At 37.4% G+C, this 21,060-nt stretch overlaps 1 protein-coding gene across 1 annotated transcript in view; it reads right to left on the minus strand.

Moving 5' to 3' along the window:
- The window catches only part of LOC107549160 (utrophin-like), a 250,359-nt gene that overhangs the window by 130,621 nt on the left and 98,678 nt on the right, over positions 1 to 21,060 (minus strand). The window contains exons 39-43 of the mRNA XM_016230150.1: positions 20,848 to 21,050; positions 20,508 to 20,625; positions 17,872 to 18,077; positions 11,142 to 11,296; positions 8,968 to 9,157 (exon numbers count right to left, since the gene is read on the minus strand). Of these exons, the coding sequence (XP_016085636.1) occupies positions 8,968 to 9,157; positions 11,142 to 11,296; positions 17,872 to 18,077; positions 20,508 to 20,625; positions 20,848 to 21,050 (872 nt within the window). The remainder of the gene's footprint in view (positions 1 to 8,967; positions 9,158 to 11,141; positions 11,297 to 17,871; positions 18,078 to 20,507; positions 20,626 to 20,847; positions 21,051 to 21,060) is intronic.

Below are 21,060 nucleotides of genomic sequence, written 5' to 3' on the forward strand. Positions count from 1 at the left end.
TGTGAGAAACAAGCAGAAGAAAGCAGAAGTGTGGAGAGACAAGATATGGTGAAGAGGAGGACAGAAGAGAGACGGGGGAAATGTAAGGACAGATGAAATGAAAGAAAAGGAGAGACAAGAAAGGGGGAAAGACAAAGACAAGATACACAAATATAAATAAGGGAGAAGAGAAAGTAGAGGAAAAAGTAAACAAGATGAGATATAAAATGAGATGAGGTGGGGAAAAAGAGGGAGACAGAGGGGAGATGAGACGAGGAGAGAAAAGGGGAGAGATGGGAAGAGGAGAGACAAGAGGAGACATGTGGTGAGGAAAGAGAAGAGGAGAGACAAGGGAGCAGAGATAAGGGGAAAGAGAGGGAAAAGACGAGATGAGAAACAAAGAGAACAAACTAGAGGATGGACACAATGAAGACAAGGGGAGACAAGAGATGAAGATGAGTACAAGACTAGAGGAGAGACAAGAGGAGGTAGACAAGAGTGAAAATGACAGGAACAAAGATCTGAGAGGACATGAGAGGTGGGACGAGAAGAGACGAGACATGGGGAAAGAAAAGGAGAAATGGAAGAAGAGGACTGGATATGAGAGGAGAGGAGCCTTTACAACCAGCCAATACCCAGACAACTTTGGCCAAGGACATACAATATATCACCCAATGTCGGAAAAGATTTATGAACGCGCCCACACATCTCTTTCCCAAAATGTGGCAAATTTTGATGATCCGACTCATAAAGGCTGATTAATTTTGATCTCAACTCTGGCACACGGTCCAATCTACAATCACACACACACACGAACATAGCACTTCCACTCAGGCTCTCAGTAATGGACATCAGTCCAAATGTGCTTTAAGTGAGGGGAGGAGCAGCCGTGACTCACAATGTGTGTGCGCACTGGAGAGAAGGAGAGATTAGTTAGTGTGAAAGAGGCTGGTGTGTGCTTGCCAGAGTCTGTATGTGTGTTTGTGTGTAACATGACAGACTGCTAATGCACCATTATCTTAAAACCTCTGAATCAGCACACACGGTTGCGGTAAGTAGCCCAGTCCAGGGTTATCATGCCTCTGGAACACAGAGGTGGTCAGAACCGTACCTGCTTGGAGGGGTGGGAGTGTTGCTGTTACACAACATCAATACAACTCCAGTCTTTTTAAGTTGTTTGCAAGAGACTTTTCTTATGCATGTCATCTCAGGATGGGACAATATATTGAAAAACTCAGAGTGAACTGCTGCAGAAAAATATTTTTGTGTACTATTGCACCTCTACCATTTGCATTGGCTCATCCACCTAGAAGAGTACTCCCACCACAACATAATGATTTACATCAGTTCATCCACCTTAGAAAACTAGTCCCAAATTGGACAATTTTACACTGACAGACTGAGTCAAGCACTTTAACAAAAGCCTCATATTTCTGAATGTTTGCCTGTTATTCCAATGGTTCCCAACCATGTTCCTAGAGTCGCCTCCAACACACATTTTTGCATGTTTGGAAGAGGCTTTTCTTGTAAAAACATGCATATGCTTACACAGTTGTCATCGCACCTGTCACCAGGCAACCCTCATAACTTTTGATAACTTAACAGATTAGTCAGATGAATGAATAGTCCTAGTTATGTATGCTCTTTATGTGTGCGGGTAAAAATGTATACTAATAATTATCAATGGAGATTCATCAATCAGTTTATCCCAGGGGTGTCCAATCCTGCACCAGGGGGATCAATGCCCTGCAGAGTTTAGCTCTAACCTGCTTCTACACACCTGACTAGTAAGTCCTTGACTAACTGGTTCAAGTGTGTTTAATTAGGGTTGGAGCTAAACTCTGCAGGACAATACTTTAACAAAAGCCTCATATTTCTGAACACTTACCTGTTAAGCCGGTAGTTCCCAACCATGTTCCTAGAGCCACCCTCAAACACATTTTGCATGTCTCCTTTGTCCGACTCATCCGGACATTTCAGATATTGGTGCCTCTACTAATGAGTTGATGACCTAAATTAGGTGTGTTTGATTAAGAAGACATGCAAAGTGTGTAGTATCGGGGGGCCTCCAGATACGTGGTTGGAAACCACTGGGTTCGACTTCCATTTCAAGTATATTAGTGTAAACATCTATCACACATTGAAGGACAACTAATAATTGAGTTACAATTAGTTCCTCATCATAAAAAAAATGAAGTTAAAAGTGATATCCCAAGTTTATTTAAGAGAAGGAATCATGTGAGAGGTTGCTCAAACATGGGACCTTTCTGCAGTCATGCAGCTGGATGCCACTCAGACACTGGAAGAAAATCATGAATTAAATTATAAATGAATCAGCTGGAGCCAGATGTGGAACTGCCAGAAACACAGAACTGAGGCTCATTCTGAACCAGACAAATTCATCGCACTCACACATATGGAGGTGGTGCAGGACAGCAGGTCTTTGGAGGCTCGCATGATCTCCAAAAGATGGATGCCTCCCAGGAGAGAGTAATGCAGCGCAGAATGACTGATGCCATCCCAAGGGTGCAGAGCCAGCAGTGCCGCCCAGGGATGCTTAAACGATCACTGCACTGTCTCCATCTGGTCTAGAGCTGCTTAATCGAGTGAGGAGTACCTTATGCTCCTCAGGGTAGAGCTGGTGCTCATGGAGTGTGTATGTTTCATCTGATGGATTTCACATATGGGACTTATGAACCGATGAGTAATTTTTAGAATTTAGAGATAATTACTGATAATTAAGTTAATTGAAAAATCATACGCAATGCAAAACAAAACAACAGTGTGCAACGCTGCAAAAACAGCATGGGCAGCACATCTGCAGCGTTATAAAAGCCAGTCAACACATCAAATACAGGGAAGCGTTCAGAAGTTTAATAGCCACAGACAAAAAGGCTCAGCAATCTTTATTTTACAACATCTTTAAGAAAAACAACAACCATGTTCTGCATGAACTAAGATGAAAACCGCAGAAAACGAGACGCATGCTGACTGACAGCCACAAAGTTTATGGTTGCTCTGATACCGATTTTCATTTACATAGCAGGAAAGCCGCAGAGCTGTCCTGGATACCAGATTTTTATAACCTCTTACTGTTTCTACTCGGAGTCATAGCATGATTTTACTTTTTTTTTTAATAAACCCTTACACAGAATTTGACACTTTATTGAACAAACTAAGATTTGTGTCCATGTTAAAAACAGGAGCCACTGAGAAATTTGACTGAAACAAAACAAATCATAAGGTACCTAAACATTTCCACCTTTCTTCATTTTCCCTTGATCGAGACACTTAAACTCAGGTGAATTCAGTGAGATTGTTCCTGTTATAAATGTACCGTAAATCACTTTGGAGAACAGCATCTGCTAAATGACTGCTTTTCTGCATATAATGCGCAGCTTAATCTAATTTCTATTTCTTATTTTCCTTTTAAACTCACCTCTTCATGTTCTTTTTTTATTATTTCACTCTCTTGAAACTGACTCTTGAGGCTGGTTGATTTTTTAAGGGGTTACATCACGAAAACAGGATTTGTTTGTTCTACTAAGTTAGTTTGGATGTAGTATGTGACACTCCACCATTCACAAATCAAAACTCTGTTCCCAGTACACCCAGACCATTTACTGAAACGTACAACCTGTCCAACCAGACACGCTGTGATGATTTTAGTAATAAGCCATTTAGCTCTCCACAGTTGAAAGTGAAAATCACGCAATCAGAACATGTTTGATGGAGCAGGATTTTCAGATCCACAGAAATAGATATCTACCAATCCAGAAAATGTCTTATGACTTGTTGAGCCAATGGATGGTTAGGACAAAACTCTGATTATCAAGTACAAAATTACATTTTTTATTGTTTCATATCTAATAAGCAGCAAAAGAGGCTAATCTTCACACAAAAGCATCTTAAAGGGACAGTTCACCCAAAAATGAAAATGTAATGTTTATCTGCTTACCCCCAGGGCATCCAAGATGTAGGTGACTTTGTTTCTTCAGTAGAACACATATGATGATTTTTAACTTGAACCGTTGCAGTCTGTCAGTCATATAATGGAGGTGAATGGGAATCACGGCTTTGAGAGTCAAAAAAACATACACAAACAAAACCAAATGAAACCCTGCGGCTTGTGACGATACATTGATCTGTAAAGACACGAAACGATCGGTCTATGCAAGAAACTGAACAGTATTTTTATCGTTTTTTACCTCTGATTCACCACAATGTCCGAACTGTCCTGAGCGCGTTCACGTCGTCTTCTTCAGCCGTCGTGTGACGCGCCTTCTTCTTCTTGCTTTACGGCGGATCGCAGACTTATAAGTGCATTACCGCCACCTATCTCTCAAATGGACCATTGACTCTATCTACAATCTCAATTAGGAGTGTCAATGGTCCATTTGAGAGATAGGTGGCGGTAATGCACTTATAAGTGCGATAAGTGATATCTGTGATCCGCCGTAAAGCAAGAAGAAGAAGAAGAAGAAGAAGAAAAAGACGACGACGTGAACGCACTCAGGACAGTTCGGACATTGCGGTGAATCGGAGGTAAAAAACGATATAAATCCTGTTCAGTTTCTTGCACAGACAGATCGTTTTGTGTCTTTACACATCAATGTATCGTCACAAGCTGCAGGGTTTAATTTGGTTTTGTTTGTGTATGTTTTTTTGACTCTCAAAGCCGTGATTCCCATTCACTTCCATTATATGACTGACAGACTGCAACGGTTTGAGTTAAAAATCTCCGTTTGTGTTCTACTGAAGAAACAAAGTCACCCACATCTTGGATGCCCTGGGGGTAAGCAGATAAACATAACATTTTCATTTTTGGGTGAACTATCCCTTTAAATCTTCCCTGAATTTATATTAATATATAACTGCACATTACATTACATTTTACATTACCACATAATCAGCATTTAGCAGCTGGACCAGCTCCGATTGAACGACAGTGTGAACTATGTCCGCACACATTGATTAACCAATCACAATAGCGCTCATTTACATATGGAAGTTAAAAAAAAACAGTAACAAAAACAGCTTGCTTAATTGTTTATATTTAAAAGATCAGAAAGAGGGTGAAAATGCAAAATCACTGAACTGCATTATTTTATAACGCAATAAACGTATTTAAAAATACCAAAAACAAGTGCTGAATATAACCCACTTCAGAGGCGCGAACTCCGTAATCTTACAATAACAGAGACCCAGTCTCAATTTCACACACGACACTGCCACGTGCTGCTGTCTCTTTAACAAACACACACACAAAGATGAACTCGCTATTGTTTAAAAAGCTCTCCATCTCTCAGCAGCGCCGTGTGTTGTGTGTGTAAATCCTGTGAGGATTTCAGCTAAACACTGAATATCAGAACAGCTGTTGCTTTCTCTAATCGCTATCACACACACACATACACACACACACACACTCAAAGGATGATTACTGACAGCTCACGCTGACAGCAGCTAAACATAGCATAACTCATACACGATATCACTAATAGGAATCCTTTAACATCTCTTATACTTTACATCAAATTAACTTCTTTTAAATGTTCCTCCCACTCTAATGTGGTTTGGACAGGTTTTCTGGTCATCTCATGACAAACAGCTGGAAACTACATCACTGATCAAACTCTTGCACGCTATTTGAAGATATCACATCCAAATTCATCAAGGATAATTAAATCAATGCCATTAAAATGTTCATACCGGTTATGTATGTGGTTTGTACGAGTTATCAATATTGCCATTTGGTATAAAGAACAGAACTAAACATTATAAATTGCAAACTTGTGCTATTTTTAATGCACTAAAACAAGACTTTTATCAAAATATGAAATATAAATACAACAAAAGATTATTGTAAAGGATTTCACTGGGGAAAAAAAATACTACGACAAAAAATAAGTAAAACGCATGAGACGAAATCCAAGAACTGTATAACTAGAACTTCAACAGAACTCATGACAAACCAGAACTTCAACAGAACTCATGACAAACCAAACTAAATCCAACTACCGTAAACTAGCACAGATCGGATGAAAGCGCTTCAGCGGGTGCGTGCACAAGACACTGACCTTGCACAGTTTCTGGTAACGCGGTGAGGATATCGCCATTCTCTGGAGCCGGTGTAAGAAGACCACCACTTTCTGCAGAGACGTCCGAACTACAGCCATCATCTTAACTCTGCCAGCACACGACTGCCAGCGTCTGAGAGCACGCATCCTCACCGCCACACACACTCACACACGCTCACATATCCCCCACCACCAGCCGAGCAAAATGTGACGAGCCCTAACAAACATGTCCCACACACACACACGCACGCACACTCAACCGCGTCAGGACTGAGACGGCAACGAGAGCTCGCTTCTCTCCAGCGATAAACATGAGTCATGGAGAGAGAATTAACACCAAACGACAAAAAAGACAATGAACGAGGGAGCGAAAGATGCTGTGAGAGAGGAGGGAGGGAAGGGTTGATACAACGGACAGAGAGAAACTCCGGAGAGCGTTCAAGAGACGGAGTGTCTCTTCCAGCGCCAAAAGAATGAGAACGAGAGGGTGTATAAATTCATAAAGGGAATGAGTGAGGGTGACACACTTTACTGAAAGAGAGCACATCTCCTGAGAGAGAGAGAATTAGAGCAGTGAGACACATCAGAGAAATGAGGGAGACACAAGGAGAACAGTAATGACTCGAAATGGAAACCACTCGCTCTTTTGCGGTGTGAAAGTGCTATTATTATCTCATTCTGCGCTTCTGATGACCCTTGATGACAATCATTCACAAACCTAACATGAAATCAATACTGACCCCATTTACGTCCTTAAAGGAATAGTTCACCCAAAAATGAAGATTCTGAGCACATTTCATTCCAGACCTGTATGACTTGACTTTCTTCGTTGGAACACAAAATGAGACATTTTGAAGAATGTGCTGGTCGCTCTGTTCCATGCAATTACAAGTTTAATTTCAGGTTTAAGCTTCCAAAAGGACACAAAAGCACCATAATATTATCATTATAGTACAGAGATAAAAAAAAAATATTCTTTTTGCAATTTCCAAAGCTTAGGAAACCATGCAATAGCTTTGACTTAACCAGACTATTTATTTATTTACTGGGGGGGACTTAGGGGGAAGTTGTGGCCTCTTTCCTGCTGTTTCACTCAGAAATACATCACAATACAACATTTCACATTCAAGAGGATAGAAACACTACAATCTCTAGCTAAACAAACATTCAGTGTTTGCATCTCAGATCTGTGTCTGTCTGTCTCCTGATGAGCGTTCGATAAGTCTGTCTGTCTCGTCACACTAACCACTAGCGACTCAGTGTGATCTGAGCGTGATTCAGTTGTACAGTGACAAAGATGGATGGGGAACAAACTACGTAAACACCAAAATGCCAACTATGAGCTTGTGTACACTTTTAGGGCACTAGATGAGCAAATGCCATTTCTTCCAAGCATTTTTTTTTTCTTTGTGCAAAAAAACAAAAAAATAGAACGGCATCAGAAATATACAAGGAAAAGAAAAGAAACACAATAAATGATAACCTACACTCTTACACACCGCTGCTTTACGTCACAGCCAGCACTTCAACACTATTGTCATGGAAATAATAGGAAAGCAGTTCTCACTGAAATGATAAAGACATCAGTGAGTCTCTTTCTCATGTCACTCTCATTGACGTCAAACAAACACAGACATCAGCCAAGACTGAACACTTTCATAACATGCCATTGTGACGAGCCCTAACAAACATGTTCACAAACCCACAACCTTGGCTTTACTTTTAGTGCATGTGAACGAACTGGGGAAACATCCCTAATTGCATTCATTCGTTCATTCATGCATCAATTCATTCATTTATAAAATTCAAAGAAATAGCAATACTACCGAAATATATACTAGTATACTACTGAACTGTAAAGTATTTAATAATAATTATTATTATTATTACAATTAATATTATTTATGGCTGTTTTTTTACTTTGCTTTCAAACGCTTTTATTTTGGCAGGAAGTCACAGGACAACATCTCTTTGCTTCTCTTTTGATGACAACAGATTTATAAACTGTCGTCATTACACACTGGGGTGAAAAAGTTTGGTGCATTATGTGTATCAAATGCACGTCATATGGGACTCAAACTCACAGCACTTGCAGAGTTCATGTAATAATGATAATAAACAAACACATAAATAAACTAAAACATGCAAAAGTGTGAGCAGTTTTGACCCTGTAAAGCCCTAAAATCTTCAAATGAATGAATTGAGGACTCTGCACTCAGATGTTGAAGTGACAATCGTCAGTACACTTCACTAACGCCCTTCACGAAAGAATTCAGCTGCTTACTTTGGTTTCAACTGACCCTACAAACGTCCTCACAGTGCGCCCTTCACGGGTGCAAAAATTGCCATTTGTTGCCAAGCAACATGACAATAAAATATTATTCAATTAATTGGTGCGACTTCACACTTTAGAGTGGGGACATCGGTTTTAGTGTGTTTAGTGCATTTGTAGTGTGTAGGCTGCTGAATGGTAGTACAGTCGTGATTAGAGTGGACAGCAGATAAAGAGATCAAACTGTGATGTGTGAATCTCACAGGACAAACACAGACTCGGAGGAGAGAGAAGAGAAGAAAGACACGCTCTTTCACAGATGAAGTGATCTGTACCTTGATTACACATATGCTGCGGGTCTGGCTGACGAGGGAACTAATGAGGACTTACGGAGAGATAATTGAATATCGTTCACATGCACTTTAGTTCCCGAATCTTCCAGATTCGCCTGCAGTCCACACACTGATCGTCTCATGCATTTCAGTGGTAGAAATCAAAACTGGCAAGTGCTAGCTGAAAATCACAAGCTCAAATCTGATTGGTTGGTTTCACACACCTTCTGGGATGCCAAAATAAGCAGCAAAGTTGGCTCTCGTCCCAAATGGATTTGATGGAATATAAGTATGCACATGTTCTTACCCCAAGCTGCCCCTTCAGCTCTTTGATGTGGGCGGAGTCCTGCGAGAGCTCCTCCCTCTGGGCGGCATCAGATAACACGTTGACTGTAGTCTCCGTCTCATGGAGCCACTTGAGGAAGGACTCGAGCTCACGGAGACACGCCTGGAGAGACTTCAGCTCTGAATCCAACGCAGCCTGACGGTCCGAAGCCCTGATGACCACAAACCAGTGCAACACACTACAATCAATGATGCTGAAAAAAATCTAAACAACTGTAGTCAACCCACAAACATTTCCTTCATATCAGCAAAGTATTAATTATGGTGGTAATATGTGTGCAATCATAATGCAAAATTCATATAACCACAATGTTTACACTATTTCCTACTACTATATTATCATGGAAGCATTTATTAACATTTATTTCTGTCATGACAACTCTCGGAGGGATTGGCATGGTAATGTACATGACAATGTTAATGTATTTGGTCTTGGCGAAATAGATCTGCTATGCTGCTGCTGAGTACCGAGACTTGCTACTGCCAATACATCCACAACATGCTGCTGTGAGCATGTAAGAAATATTGCTGCTGCAAATATAACATAAATGAAATAACCCCATATAGCATACATGAATCACCTCGTAGCAGATCTAAACAGGTGGAGCTGGGGAAGGTGGAGAGTTTCTGATGCAAGCTGCAACTGCTACGGCAAGCACTAGTCCTATATTTGAATGTTGAGCAGTGAGCTCATTGGTTACCGATACAGGAGAGAACCAATCAGCTGTGCCATGTGATAATGATGTCATTAGGTCAGATTGAGTTAGACCTATCGGACTGCGCCAACTAGAGATTCAAGCCAGAAATCTGTATTTATACGGTATTTGTAAAAGCATAATCAAGGTAGTATCTAATAGAGCAGTTATTACAGTAGTATTTATTAGTATTTATGAAAGCATAATTATAGTAGCATTTAATTTCACAACATTATGTATTACCACAATATTTGTAAACGCATAATCAAAATAGTATTTAATACAGCAATATTACTGCAGTAGTATTTGTTAGCATTTACTGAAATAATATTAATAAAAGCTTAATTTTAGTAGTATCTAATATCAGATTAGTTTCTATTAATTGATTATTTATTAGCATTAATTTCATTAAAACAATTATGGTAGTATTTATTACAAGATTATTAAATGTTTATTAATTAGTTATTACTATTGTATCATTAAGTATTTATTAATATGTATTGACGTGATATTAGTGAAAGCATAATTACAATAAGATTTGTTACTATATTTTTACAGTAGTATTTTGAATGAAATATTACTTCAATATTACAGTAGTAATTATTATAATCATATTATTATGGCAGTATTTATTTACAAAATATTTGTGAAGGCACAATTATGTTATAATTATTCTTACAGCAGTATTCTGTGAGAGCATAATAATTACTTCAATATTGTTATTGTAGTATTTATTATAACTATGATGAAAGTATTATAAATATTTATTGACATTATTTATGAAAGCATAATTTATTACCAAATGAATACAGTAGTACTTTGTGAGAATAATTATGGTAGAGTATTACTTAAATATTATGGTAGTATTTATTATAACAACATTATATTTATATCCTTTATTGATTATTATAATCATAAATGCATAATGATGATTCAATGTATTACTAAATTAACATGGTAGTAGTGTAAATTCAATATCTTTATGGTAGTATTCATACCTGCAATATTCGTAAGAGCACAGTTACGGCAGTAGTATTTATTACCACAATATTATCATGATAACATTTTTGCAAAATTCCTAAAAGTGCAATAACTAATATTTATGATGGTAGCATATATTACTGCAGTATGTTACTGCAATATTGTGGTAGCATAATAACAACAACAGTGTTTATTACCATAATATTATTACAGTAGTATTCATTACCACAATATTACATGCCAAAGCAATAACATTTATGGAGGGAGATGTTATGATGATCTGTGTGTCGAGAAGTGTGTGTGCTGTGTCATATTTGTATATGCTGAACATTAGTGTGATTATGTGTGTTTATGACACACTGTGTGTGTGTGTGTGCATGATTCATTTCCTCATTTATTGGAGATTTGGGAAATGAACATGCTCATAAATACACATGCAGACTGATGTGTGAGCACATACCTGTTATTGACGCTGTTCCACGCCGTGTTGAGTTTGTCCATGACCTCTGTGACCTTGCGCGTATCGTCAGCGGCATATTCCTGCAGAAGCTGATTGGACAGTTCATTAAAGGACGTCACGCTCTCCTGTCCTCGACTGAGCTCCTGCAGGAACGCCTGACAACAAAAAGAAATCAATACATAAAGCTACCATCTAAACAGCTCAACAAAGAGAGTGGAGTCGCTACAGAAGTCAGATGATGTTTGGTTCATGTGTGTCCATGGCTGCTGAAAGTAACTTTACCTCAACAGAAAATCATGGTCAACAACCTTAAAATCTTTATTTGTAACCTAAGGCAAAAACTGAAATATATGTTCATGCCTAAAATACCTACTCGCATTTAAAACATTTGAATAATATATGAATACCAAACAATAATGCAGTGAAATTATGACTCTAGCATCCCCTACAGGTACGTCTCAGTAGTGTGTGTGTGTGTGTGTGTGTGTGTGTGTGTCAATTCAAAAGCCTGATTTACACCTGTGCATATTAAGTGCACGACTCCTTAGAAACGTTCTTAAGAAGAGTCTGCACAACCAATATTAAATCTCATTCATTCATGATTTAATGCAATGTTTCATCTGACAATCGTTTCTTCAATACAGTGATGAGAAGCCGTTTTTTTCCCCTTACATATATTGTTATGTGGATTATATAAAGGATTTCAAACACTGTTAAAATAGAAGCTAAACACATAAATATTGAATTAATATGAGTGTTGTAATAATTATGTGAAAGCATAATGTAGTATTAAACAGTGCAATATTATTACAGTAGTATTTTAGTATTTTTCATGAAAGCATAATAATATTATCAAAATAATATTATTAGTATTAATCGTATTTATTAGCATTTATTTCCAAAATATTTGTAAACAGCAGAGCAAAATCACTACAGTAATATTTACTGCCATTCATTAAAATAATATTAATGAAAGCATAATTAAAATAGAATTTAATCACAATATTGGAGTATTTATTAGAATTTGTTTCCAAAATATTTGTAGAGGCATAATAAAGGTAGCATTTAATAGATCATAATAATTAAAATTGTGTTTATTAGCATTTATTGAAGTATTTAACAGTGCAATATTATTACAGTAGTATTTTAGTATGTATTGCAATATTTTTTCATGAAAGCATAATAATATTATCAAAATAATATTATTAGTATTAATCGTATTTATTAGCATTTATTTCCAAAATATTTGTAAACAGCAGAGCAAAATCACTACAGTAATATTTACTGCCATTCATTAAAATAATATTAATGAAAGCATAATTAAAATAGAATTTAATCACAATATTGGAGTATTTATTAGAATTTGTTTCCAAAATATTTGTAGAGGCATAATAAAGGTAGCATTTAATAGATCATAATAATTAAAATTGTGTTTATTAGCATTTATTGAAGTAATATATAGTAGTATTTACAAACCCAATTCCAAAAAAGTTGGGACACTGTACAAATTGTGAGTAAAAAAAGGAATGGAATAATTTACAAATCTCATAAACTTATATTTTATTCACAATAGAATATAGATAACATATCAAATGTTGAAAGTGAGACATTTTGAAATGTCATGCCAAATATTGGCTCATTTTGGATTTCATGAGAGCTACGCATTCCAAAAAAGTTGGGACAGGTAGCAATAAGAGGCCGGAAAAGTTAAATGTACATATAAGGAACAGCTGGAGGACCAATTTGCAACTTATTAGGTCAATTGGCAACATGATTGGGTATAAAAAGAGCCTCTCAGAGTGGCAGTGTCTCTCAGAAGTCAAGATGGGCAGAGGATCACCAATTCCCCCAATGCTGCGGCGAAAAATAGTGGAGCAATATCAGAAAGGAGTTTCTCAAAGAAAAATTGCAAAGAGTTTGACGTTATCATCATCTACAGTGCATAATATCATCCAAAGATTCAGAGAATCTGGAACAATCTCTGTGCGTAAGGGTAAAGGCCGGAAAACCATACTGGATGCCCGTGATCTTCGGGCCCTTAGACGGAATGCAAATTCATTCTTTGCCACTAGGTGCTGCTTTTGGAGCGGTAAAACAGTGGTTTCCTCAGTAACGCTGTACACGAAGGAGCACTGCGCTCACAAACGCTGCTTTATCAGGCATCACAAGCTCATGATGAAATGAAACTGAGACCAATCACAGCAGATTAACATCACGCAAAGGAGGGGTTTGGAAAAATTAATCGTTAAACGAAACGTTTGTGAGTCGCTGAGTAAATAAGGTAAATATAAATGCATATTATAAGACAATGAAAGTGTTTTTTGACCTTGCATGCATGTCAACCTGTTGTTGGGGACTCCCAAAACCAAAATATGAAACTTTCATTACCCATAATAGGGGCACTTTAATGTACCTTCTGATCACACAAAAAATTGTCTAAAGATTCTTAAACCAAGATGCATTTACTTAAAAAAACAGTATTATAAAATAAAAAATCTTGTTTTATGGACAATTGATGGACGAAGTGAGTTTATGATTTAAAAAGAACAAGCATCTGCAAACGGGCTCAGAAAAATCAACCATTCAAAACACTATTACTCTTGTTTTAAGCATAAACTCACTTAAATTTGATTAATTTCTCAAAAAACAATATTGTCATTTTGTATCTAAAGTTAATGTATCTTGGTTTAAGGATGTTTAGAAATTTGTATTTGAAAACAAATATACGGAGGAATTTTGCAATGGAAAAAACATTTAATGCCACAACTTTCTGCTCTGATTTAAGACCATTTTTAAGATCTGCAGAAACCCTGTGCTACTGACATGCACAACTACATTTTCAGTGCTTTGCCATCACGTGTTGCTACAATTTGACCGTCACAAAACGATCTGCTGAGCTTGATCAGCCGCCCAAAGAAACTGCCTGAATACTGACAGGAATTTGAAAATGAAAAGATAAATACATTTTAAAAATAAATAAATCAAATGCCGAACTCATATGATTCACTTGCTTGGTACTTAAAAGCAATCATCTGTATTTGAACGTTGTAATTGATTAACATGTGTAGTGAGCTGTTGATAACCACAGGAAATGAAAAGATTTTACAAGCTTCTTGAGCCACAAAAAGATGGCATGCTCTGTCTGTAATTATAAACCAGAAAGATGACTCTTTTGTCAAGTGAGCAGCTCTATTTTTTTGTTTCTAACGGGCCCACAAAGCTAAAAACACATCAAACCTCATACAAAACAACATGCACTGAATTTCCTGTGCTCAGAACTCTTGAATTCATGAACTTCAGCTATAGTGTGTTCATTTGGGGGAGAAACTGAGCATGATGAGAAAATGAATTAAAGTGACATCAAACGAATAGGGATGATAATGCCTACAAATAAGAGAAGCTTGCTGCATTGACAAAGAAATATGGAGTTGGAGGAACACTGGAGGAATGTTATTATGGACTCATATTTTAGCCAGAAGCAATGGTTTGAAGTTAAACTGGTGGGCTTAATTGGAACATGTACCTTTTACAAGGCCACTCCGGACTTTTAATTAAATAAGGCAATTTAATTGTGTCACTTCCTGACAAAACATACCACGAGTGTTTATTCTTCACTTTAATACCCACTTTAGTGAAAGACTGTTCAAATATCTATAAGACAACATGTAGAGCTAAGATTCAGATGATCTTAATAGGGTCACTTCCAAAATTAATTAAATGACAAAAAGTGAAAAAGAAAAAACAAAGCCTAATGGATTTCTTCTCTTCGCTCGACTACAAATCACACTGATCCAGATTCCTGTGTCATCAAATAAATCGAAAACAGTATTTCTTTGTTGGAAAGTGCATTTGTCTGCACCTCCCAACTAGGTTAGGACAAAGAATTCAGGAGCTGAGACGTATGAAAATTGTGTTTTACTGGAAGAGCAAATCTTTACACATTTAACAATTTGACCTCTTACTGACTGAAAGGTCACAGGTCAAAGGTCAAGATCTCACCTTGTTGTCACTGATCTGTTTGGTGAGCGGCTCTCGGTTCAGCTGCAGCAGGTTGTGCAGACACATCTCGTTTTGACCAATCAGAGCCTTCAACTTGTGCCTCTGCTCCTCCCATTGGTCGCTGTGGCCAATCATGCATTCCAGCTGCAGAAGCCGTGCCTCCACGCCGTGCTGTGTGCCGTCCCATTGGCTGCGGACCTTCTCCACTGACACACAGCAGAGAGAGAGGAATGAGTCTCGCTATCTCACACAACAGATGCTCCACACACTTCTCCATTAATACACGTCCTCAGTTTACTGTGTGTAAACGTCTGAGGTGTTATACATCAGAACCACCCTTTGGGTTCACTTTTTTTCTTTTATTTATTTTTATATAACAATAGCCAATTTGTCAAAGCCTTCGGTACTTTCTGACAAAAAAAAAACAACAACTTTAAGAAATCTAACTAGACTGAATATATTCAATACATTAAATAATGGATATAACAACTAAAGGGTCAAAAAATTGCACATTAGATGAGATTAAGATTATGACTAAAAATGATTAAGAATCACAAGAAAGACAAAGGCTCGGCTTCACAGACAGGGCTTAGACTAAACCAGGATTAGGCCATAGTTCAATTAGGACATTTAAGTACTTTTTATTAACATGCCTTAGAAAAACATTACCCGTGTGCATCTTGAGACAAAACAAAGGCACTGATATATTTTAAGATCAGTCAGTGCAAGTTTCTTTCAGTTAAAACAGCTCAGATTTACACTTTAGTCTGGGATTAGGTTTAAGCCTTGTCTGTGAAACTGGGGGTAAGATTAATACTAAAAGATTAGGGCTAACGCAAAGACTTAAACCAAGGCAAAGTAAAACTGACACTGAGACTGAGATTAAGCAAAGGCTAAAACTAAGATGATGAAATGAAACTGAGACCAATCACAGCAGATTAACATCACGCAAAGGAGGGGTTTGGAAAAATTAATCGTTAAACGAAACGTTTGTGAGTCGCTGAGTAAATAAGGTAAATATAAATGCATATTATAAGACAATGAAAGTGTTTTTTGACCTTGCATGCATGTCAACCTGTTGTTGGGGACTCCTAAAACCAAAATATGAAACTTTCATTACCCATAATAGGGGCACTTTAATGTACCTTCTGATCACACAAAAAATTGTCTAAAGATTCTTAAACCAAGATGCATTTACTTAAAAAAACAGTATTATAAAATAAAAAATCTTGTTTTATGGACAATTGATGGACGAAGTGAGTTTATGATTTAAAAAGAACAAGCATCTGCAAACGGGCTCAGAAAAATCAACCATTCAAAACACTATTACTCTTGTTTTAAGCATAAACTCACTTAAATTTGATTAATTTCTCAAAAAACAATATTGTCATTTTGTATCTAAAGTTAATGTATCTTGGTTTAAGGATGTTTAGAAATTTGTATTTGAAAACAAATATACGGAGGAATTTTGCAATGCAAAAAACATTTAATGCCACAACTTTCTGCTCTGATTTAAGACCATTTTTAAGATCTGCAGAAACCCTGTGCTACTGACATGCACAACTACATTTTCAGTGCTTTGCCATCACGTGTTGCTACAATTTGACAGTCACAAAACGATCTGCTGAGCTTGATCAGCCGCCCAAAGAAACTGCCTGAATACTGACAGGAATTTGAAAATGAAAAGATAAATACATTTTAAAAATAAATAAATCAAATGCCGAACTCATATGATTCACTTGCTTGGTACTTAAAAGCAATCATCTGTATTTGAACGTTGTAATTGATTAACATGTGTAGTGAGCTGTTGATAACCACAGGAAATGAAAAGATTTTACAAGCTTCTTGAGCCACAAAAAGATGGCATGCTCTGTCTGTAATTATAAACCAGAAAGATGACTCTTTTGTCAAGTGAGCAGCTCAATTTTTTTGTTTCTAACGGGCCCACAAAGCTAAAAACACATCAAACCTCATACAAAACAACATGCACTGAATTTCCTGTGCTCAGAACTCTTGAATTCATGAACTTCAGCTATAGTGTGTTCATTTGGGGGAGAAACTGAGCATGATGAGAAAATGAATTAAAGTGACATCAAACGAATAGGGATGATAATGCCTACAAATAAGAGAAGCTTGCTGCATTGACAAAGAAATATGGAGTTGGAGGAACACTGGAGGAATGTTATTATGGACTCATATTTTAGCCAGAAGCAATGGTTTGAAGTTAAACTGGTGGGCTTAATTGGAACATGTACCTTTTACAAGGCCACTCCGGACTTTTAATTAAATAAGGCAATTTAATTGTGTCACTTCCTGACAAAACATACCACGAGTGTTTATTCTTCACTTTAATACCCACTTTAGTGAAAGACTGTTCAAATATCTATAAGACAACATGTAGAGCTAAGATTCAGATGATCTTAATAGGGTCACTTCCAAAATTAATTAAATGACAAAAAGTGAAAAAGAAAAAACAAAGCCTAATGGATTTCTTCTCTTCGCTCGACTACAAATCACACTGATCCAGATTCCTGTGTCATCAAATAAATCGAAAACAGTATTTCTTTGTTGGAAAGTGCATTTGTCTGCACCTCCCAACTAGGTTAGGACAAAGAATTCAGGAGCTGAGACGTATGAAAATTGTGTTTTACTGGAAGAGCAAATCTTTACACATTTAACAATTTGACCTCTTACTGACTGAAAGGTCACAGGTCAAAGGTCAAGATCTCACCTTGTTGTCACTGATCTGTTTGGTGAGCGGCTCTCGGTTCAGCTGCAGCAGGTTGTGCAGACACATCTCGTTTTGACCAATCAGAGCCTTCAACTTGTGCCTCTGCTCCTCCCATTGGTCGCTGTGGCCAATCATGCATTCCAGCTGCAGAAGCCGTGCCTCCACGCCGTGCTGTGTGCCGTCCCATTGGCTGCGGACCTTCTCCACTGACACACAGCAGAGAGAGAGGAATGAGTCTCGCTATCTCACACAACAGATGCTCCACACACTTCTCCATTAATACACGTCCTCAGTTTACTGTGTGTAAACGTCTGAGGTGTTATACATCAGAACCACCCTTTGGGTTCACTTTTTTTCTTTTATTTATTTTTATATAACAATAGCCAATTTGTCAAAGCCTTCGGTACTTTCTGACAAAAAAAAAACAACAACTTTAAGAAATCTAACTAGACTGAATATATTCAATACATTAAATAATGGATATAACAACTAAAGGGTCAAAAAATTGCACATTAGATTAGATTAAGATTATGACTAAAAATGATTAAGAATCACAAGAAAGACAAAGGCTCGGCTTCACAGACAGGGCTTAGACTAAACCAGGATTAGGCCATAGTTCAATTAGGACATTTAAGTACTTTTTATTAACATGCCTTAGAAAAACATTACCCGTGTGCATCTTGAGACAAAACAAAGGCACTGATATATTTTAAGATCAGTCAGTGCAAGTTTCTTTCAGTTAAAACAGCTCAGATTTACACTTTAGTCTGGGATTAGGTTTAAGCCTTGTCTGTGAAACTGGGGGTAAGATTAATACTAAAAGATTAGGGCTAACGCAAAGACTTAAACCAAGGCAAAGTAAAACTGACACTGAGACTGAGATTAAGCAAAGGCTAAAACTAAGATCAAGGTTAACATAAAATCATGACTTAATATATGATTAATTATTGAATGTTAAGATTAAAATTAAAACTTTTTAAAGAAATGTTATCAAGAATCACAAAAAGAAATTAATATAAAGGCTAAGATTAAGACAGAGTAACATATAGATATAGATATACCCTGAGGTATATAATTTGGGATCAAGAAGATGTTTTAGATTTTTTTGAAAAAAGTCTCTTCTGCTAATCAAGGCTGCATTTATTCAAATATAAAAAATACAATAAAAACAGTATCAATGTGAAATATTATTACAATTTAAAATAATGGTTTTCTGTTTTAATATACTGTAAAATATCATTTATTTCTGTGATGCAGCACTGTATTTTCATCATTACTCCAGTCTTCGTGTCACATGATCTTCAGAAATCATAATAATATGCTGATTTATTATCAATGTTGGAAACAGTTGTGCTGCTTAATATTTTTTTGGAACCTGTGATACTTTTTTTTTTAGGATTCTTTGATGCATAAAAAAGTTAAAAAGAAAAACATTTATTTAAAATAGGAATCTTATGTACACTAGGGTCAATATATATATATTTTTTTAAAGAAATCAATAGTTTTATTCAGCAAAGTTATGTTAAACTGATAAAAAAATCATAGTAAAGATTTATAGTTACAAAAGATAAATAAATAAATACAAATCTTACTGACCCTAAACTTTGAACAACAGTGAGGATACAGATAAACTGAAATTCTAATAAAAACTACAATTAAATGGTTAGTTCACCCAAAAATGAAAATTAGCCTGTGTTTTACTTACCCTCGAAGCATCCTAGGTGTATATGACTTTCTTCTTTCAGACAAATCCGAGTTATATAAAAAATTGTCTTTGATCTTTCAAGCTGTTTAATGGCACTCAGCGGGTGTTGCAGTTGAACAGTCCACAAGTCTTCAAATAAAGCGCGCGCATTCATAATAAAACGTGCTGCAGACATAGGGCTGTGCGATTAATCGGAATAGTCATAAAATCGCGATTTGAGCTTGCGTGATTTCTAAATCGCTTTATAGCACGATTTTCTGCGCCCCTGACCTCCCGCAGTATGCTATCCGAACCAATCAGAATGCAGCACGCCTAAATGGAGCACGAGAACAGAACAGACCGGATTTTTTTTTTCTGCCATATATTTCTATTCTAGAGACATTTTGTTACGCCTTTACTTAGTGATTATTTTGCCTTATGTCTGTTCTAGAGACATGTTACTCCTTTTTGATAAAGCTCTAATTGGTTTTCTTTTGGAAATGTGTTTAAAATTTACACTGAATGCATTAATGACTGTAAAGCATGTGTCAAAATAGTGATTAAAATCGAAATCGCAAAATTGATCAAAAAAATCACGATACGTTTTTTTTGTCCATATCGCACAGCCCTACGCAGACGGCTCCGGGGGATGAATAAAGGCCCCCTGTAGCGAATCCACGAGTTTTTGTAAGAAAAATCTCCATATTTCAAACGTAGTAAACACTTTTCTCTCACTTCCGCTGACTGTCATCCACTGAAGCAGTTCCGGCGGATGACGCAGCACGTCGGCGTTGCGTGATTAGTGACGAATGCGGATTAATGTTAAAATTAACTCAGATTAGCTCTAAGGCAAAGCCACATTTATACTGACACTAAGACTAAGACTAACAGATTCAGACCAAGGCTGAGCTAAAGACAATTCAGCTGAAGATGACGATGAACATCCGCTCACGTTTCTCAGAGATGGAGGTGCGCACGTCGAGGTTGGAGGTTTTGTTCTTGATGTTTTGCGCCAGAGTGATGATGTCTTCCAGCTGTGGATGTCTCTGCTCGAGATCTCCTTTAGTCACCTACAATCACAACACAACACACCTTCAGAATGAGCCGGGTTTAGCGGCCCAGACACTGTCTGTAACTGCTCAGGCAGGGGTCTGAATAATAACTCTGTGTGGACAGAAGCACAGCCAGAGATCACAGTTTTTATTGTCAATTTGAGGAAAAAGCTACTAGCTCTTTGCCACCCTATTGAGCCAAACATCCTCAAACCGATGACAAACACTCTGCGGTCTGACCTGCAGGCGGCCGATGGTGGTGTGGATCTCCTCTTTGTCTCCCACCGTGACGATGTTGGATTTGAGCATCTGGTGGATGAGGAGCAGCCAGTCCGCCAGCTCTGTGGCCGTCTGGTGCAGGTCGCTGGGGCCCACCAGCTCTGGACTGGGACGCCGCTCCTCGCTCATCAGACTGACCATGTGCACCGCAGACGGCACGCTCGCTGAGACACA

The sequence above is a fragment of the Sinocyclocheilus grahami genome, unplaced genomic scaffold (genome assembly GCF_001515645.1).
Source record: "Sinocyclocheilus grahami isolate Dianchi unplaced genomic scaffold, SAMN03320097.WGS_v1.1 scaffold364.1, whole genome shotgun sequence".
Lineage (NCBI taxonomy): Eukaryota > Metazoa > Chordata > Actinopteri > Cypriniformes > Cyprinidae > Sinocyclocheilus > Sinocyclocheilus grahami.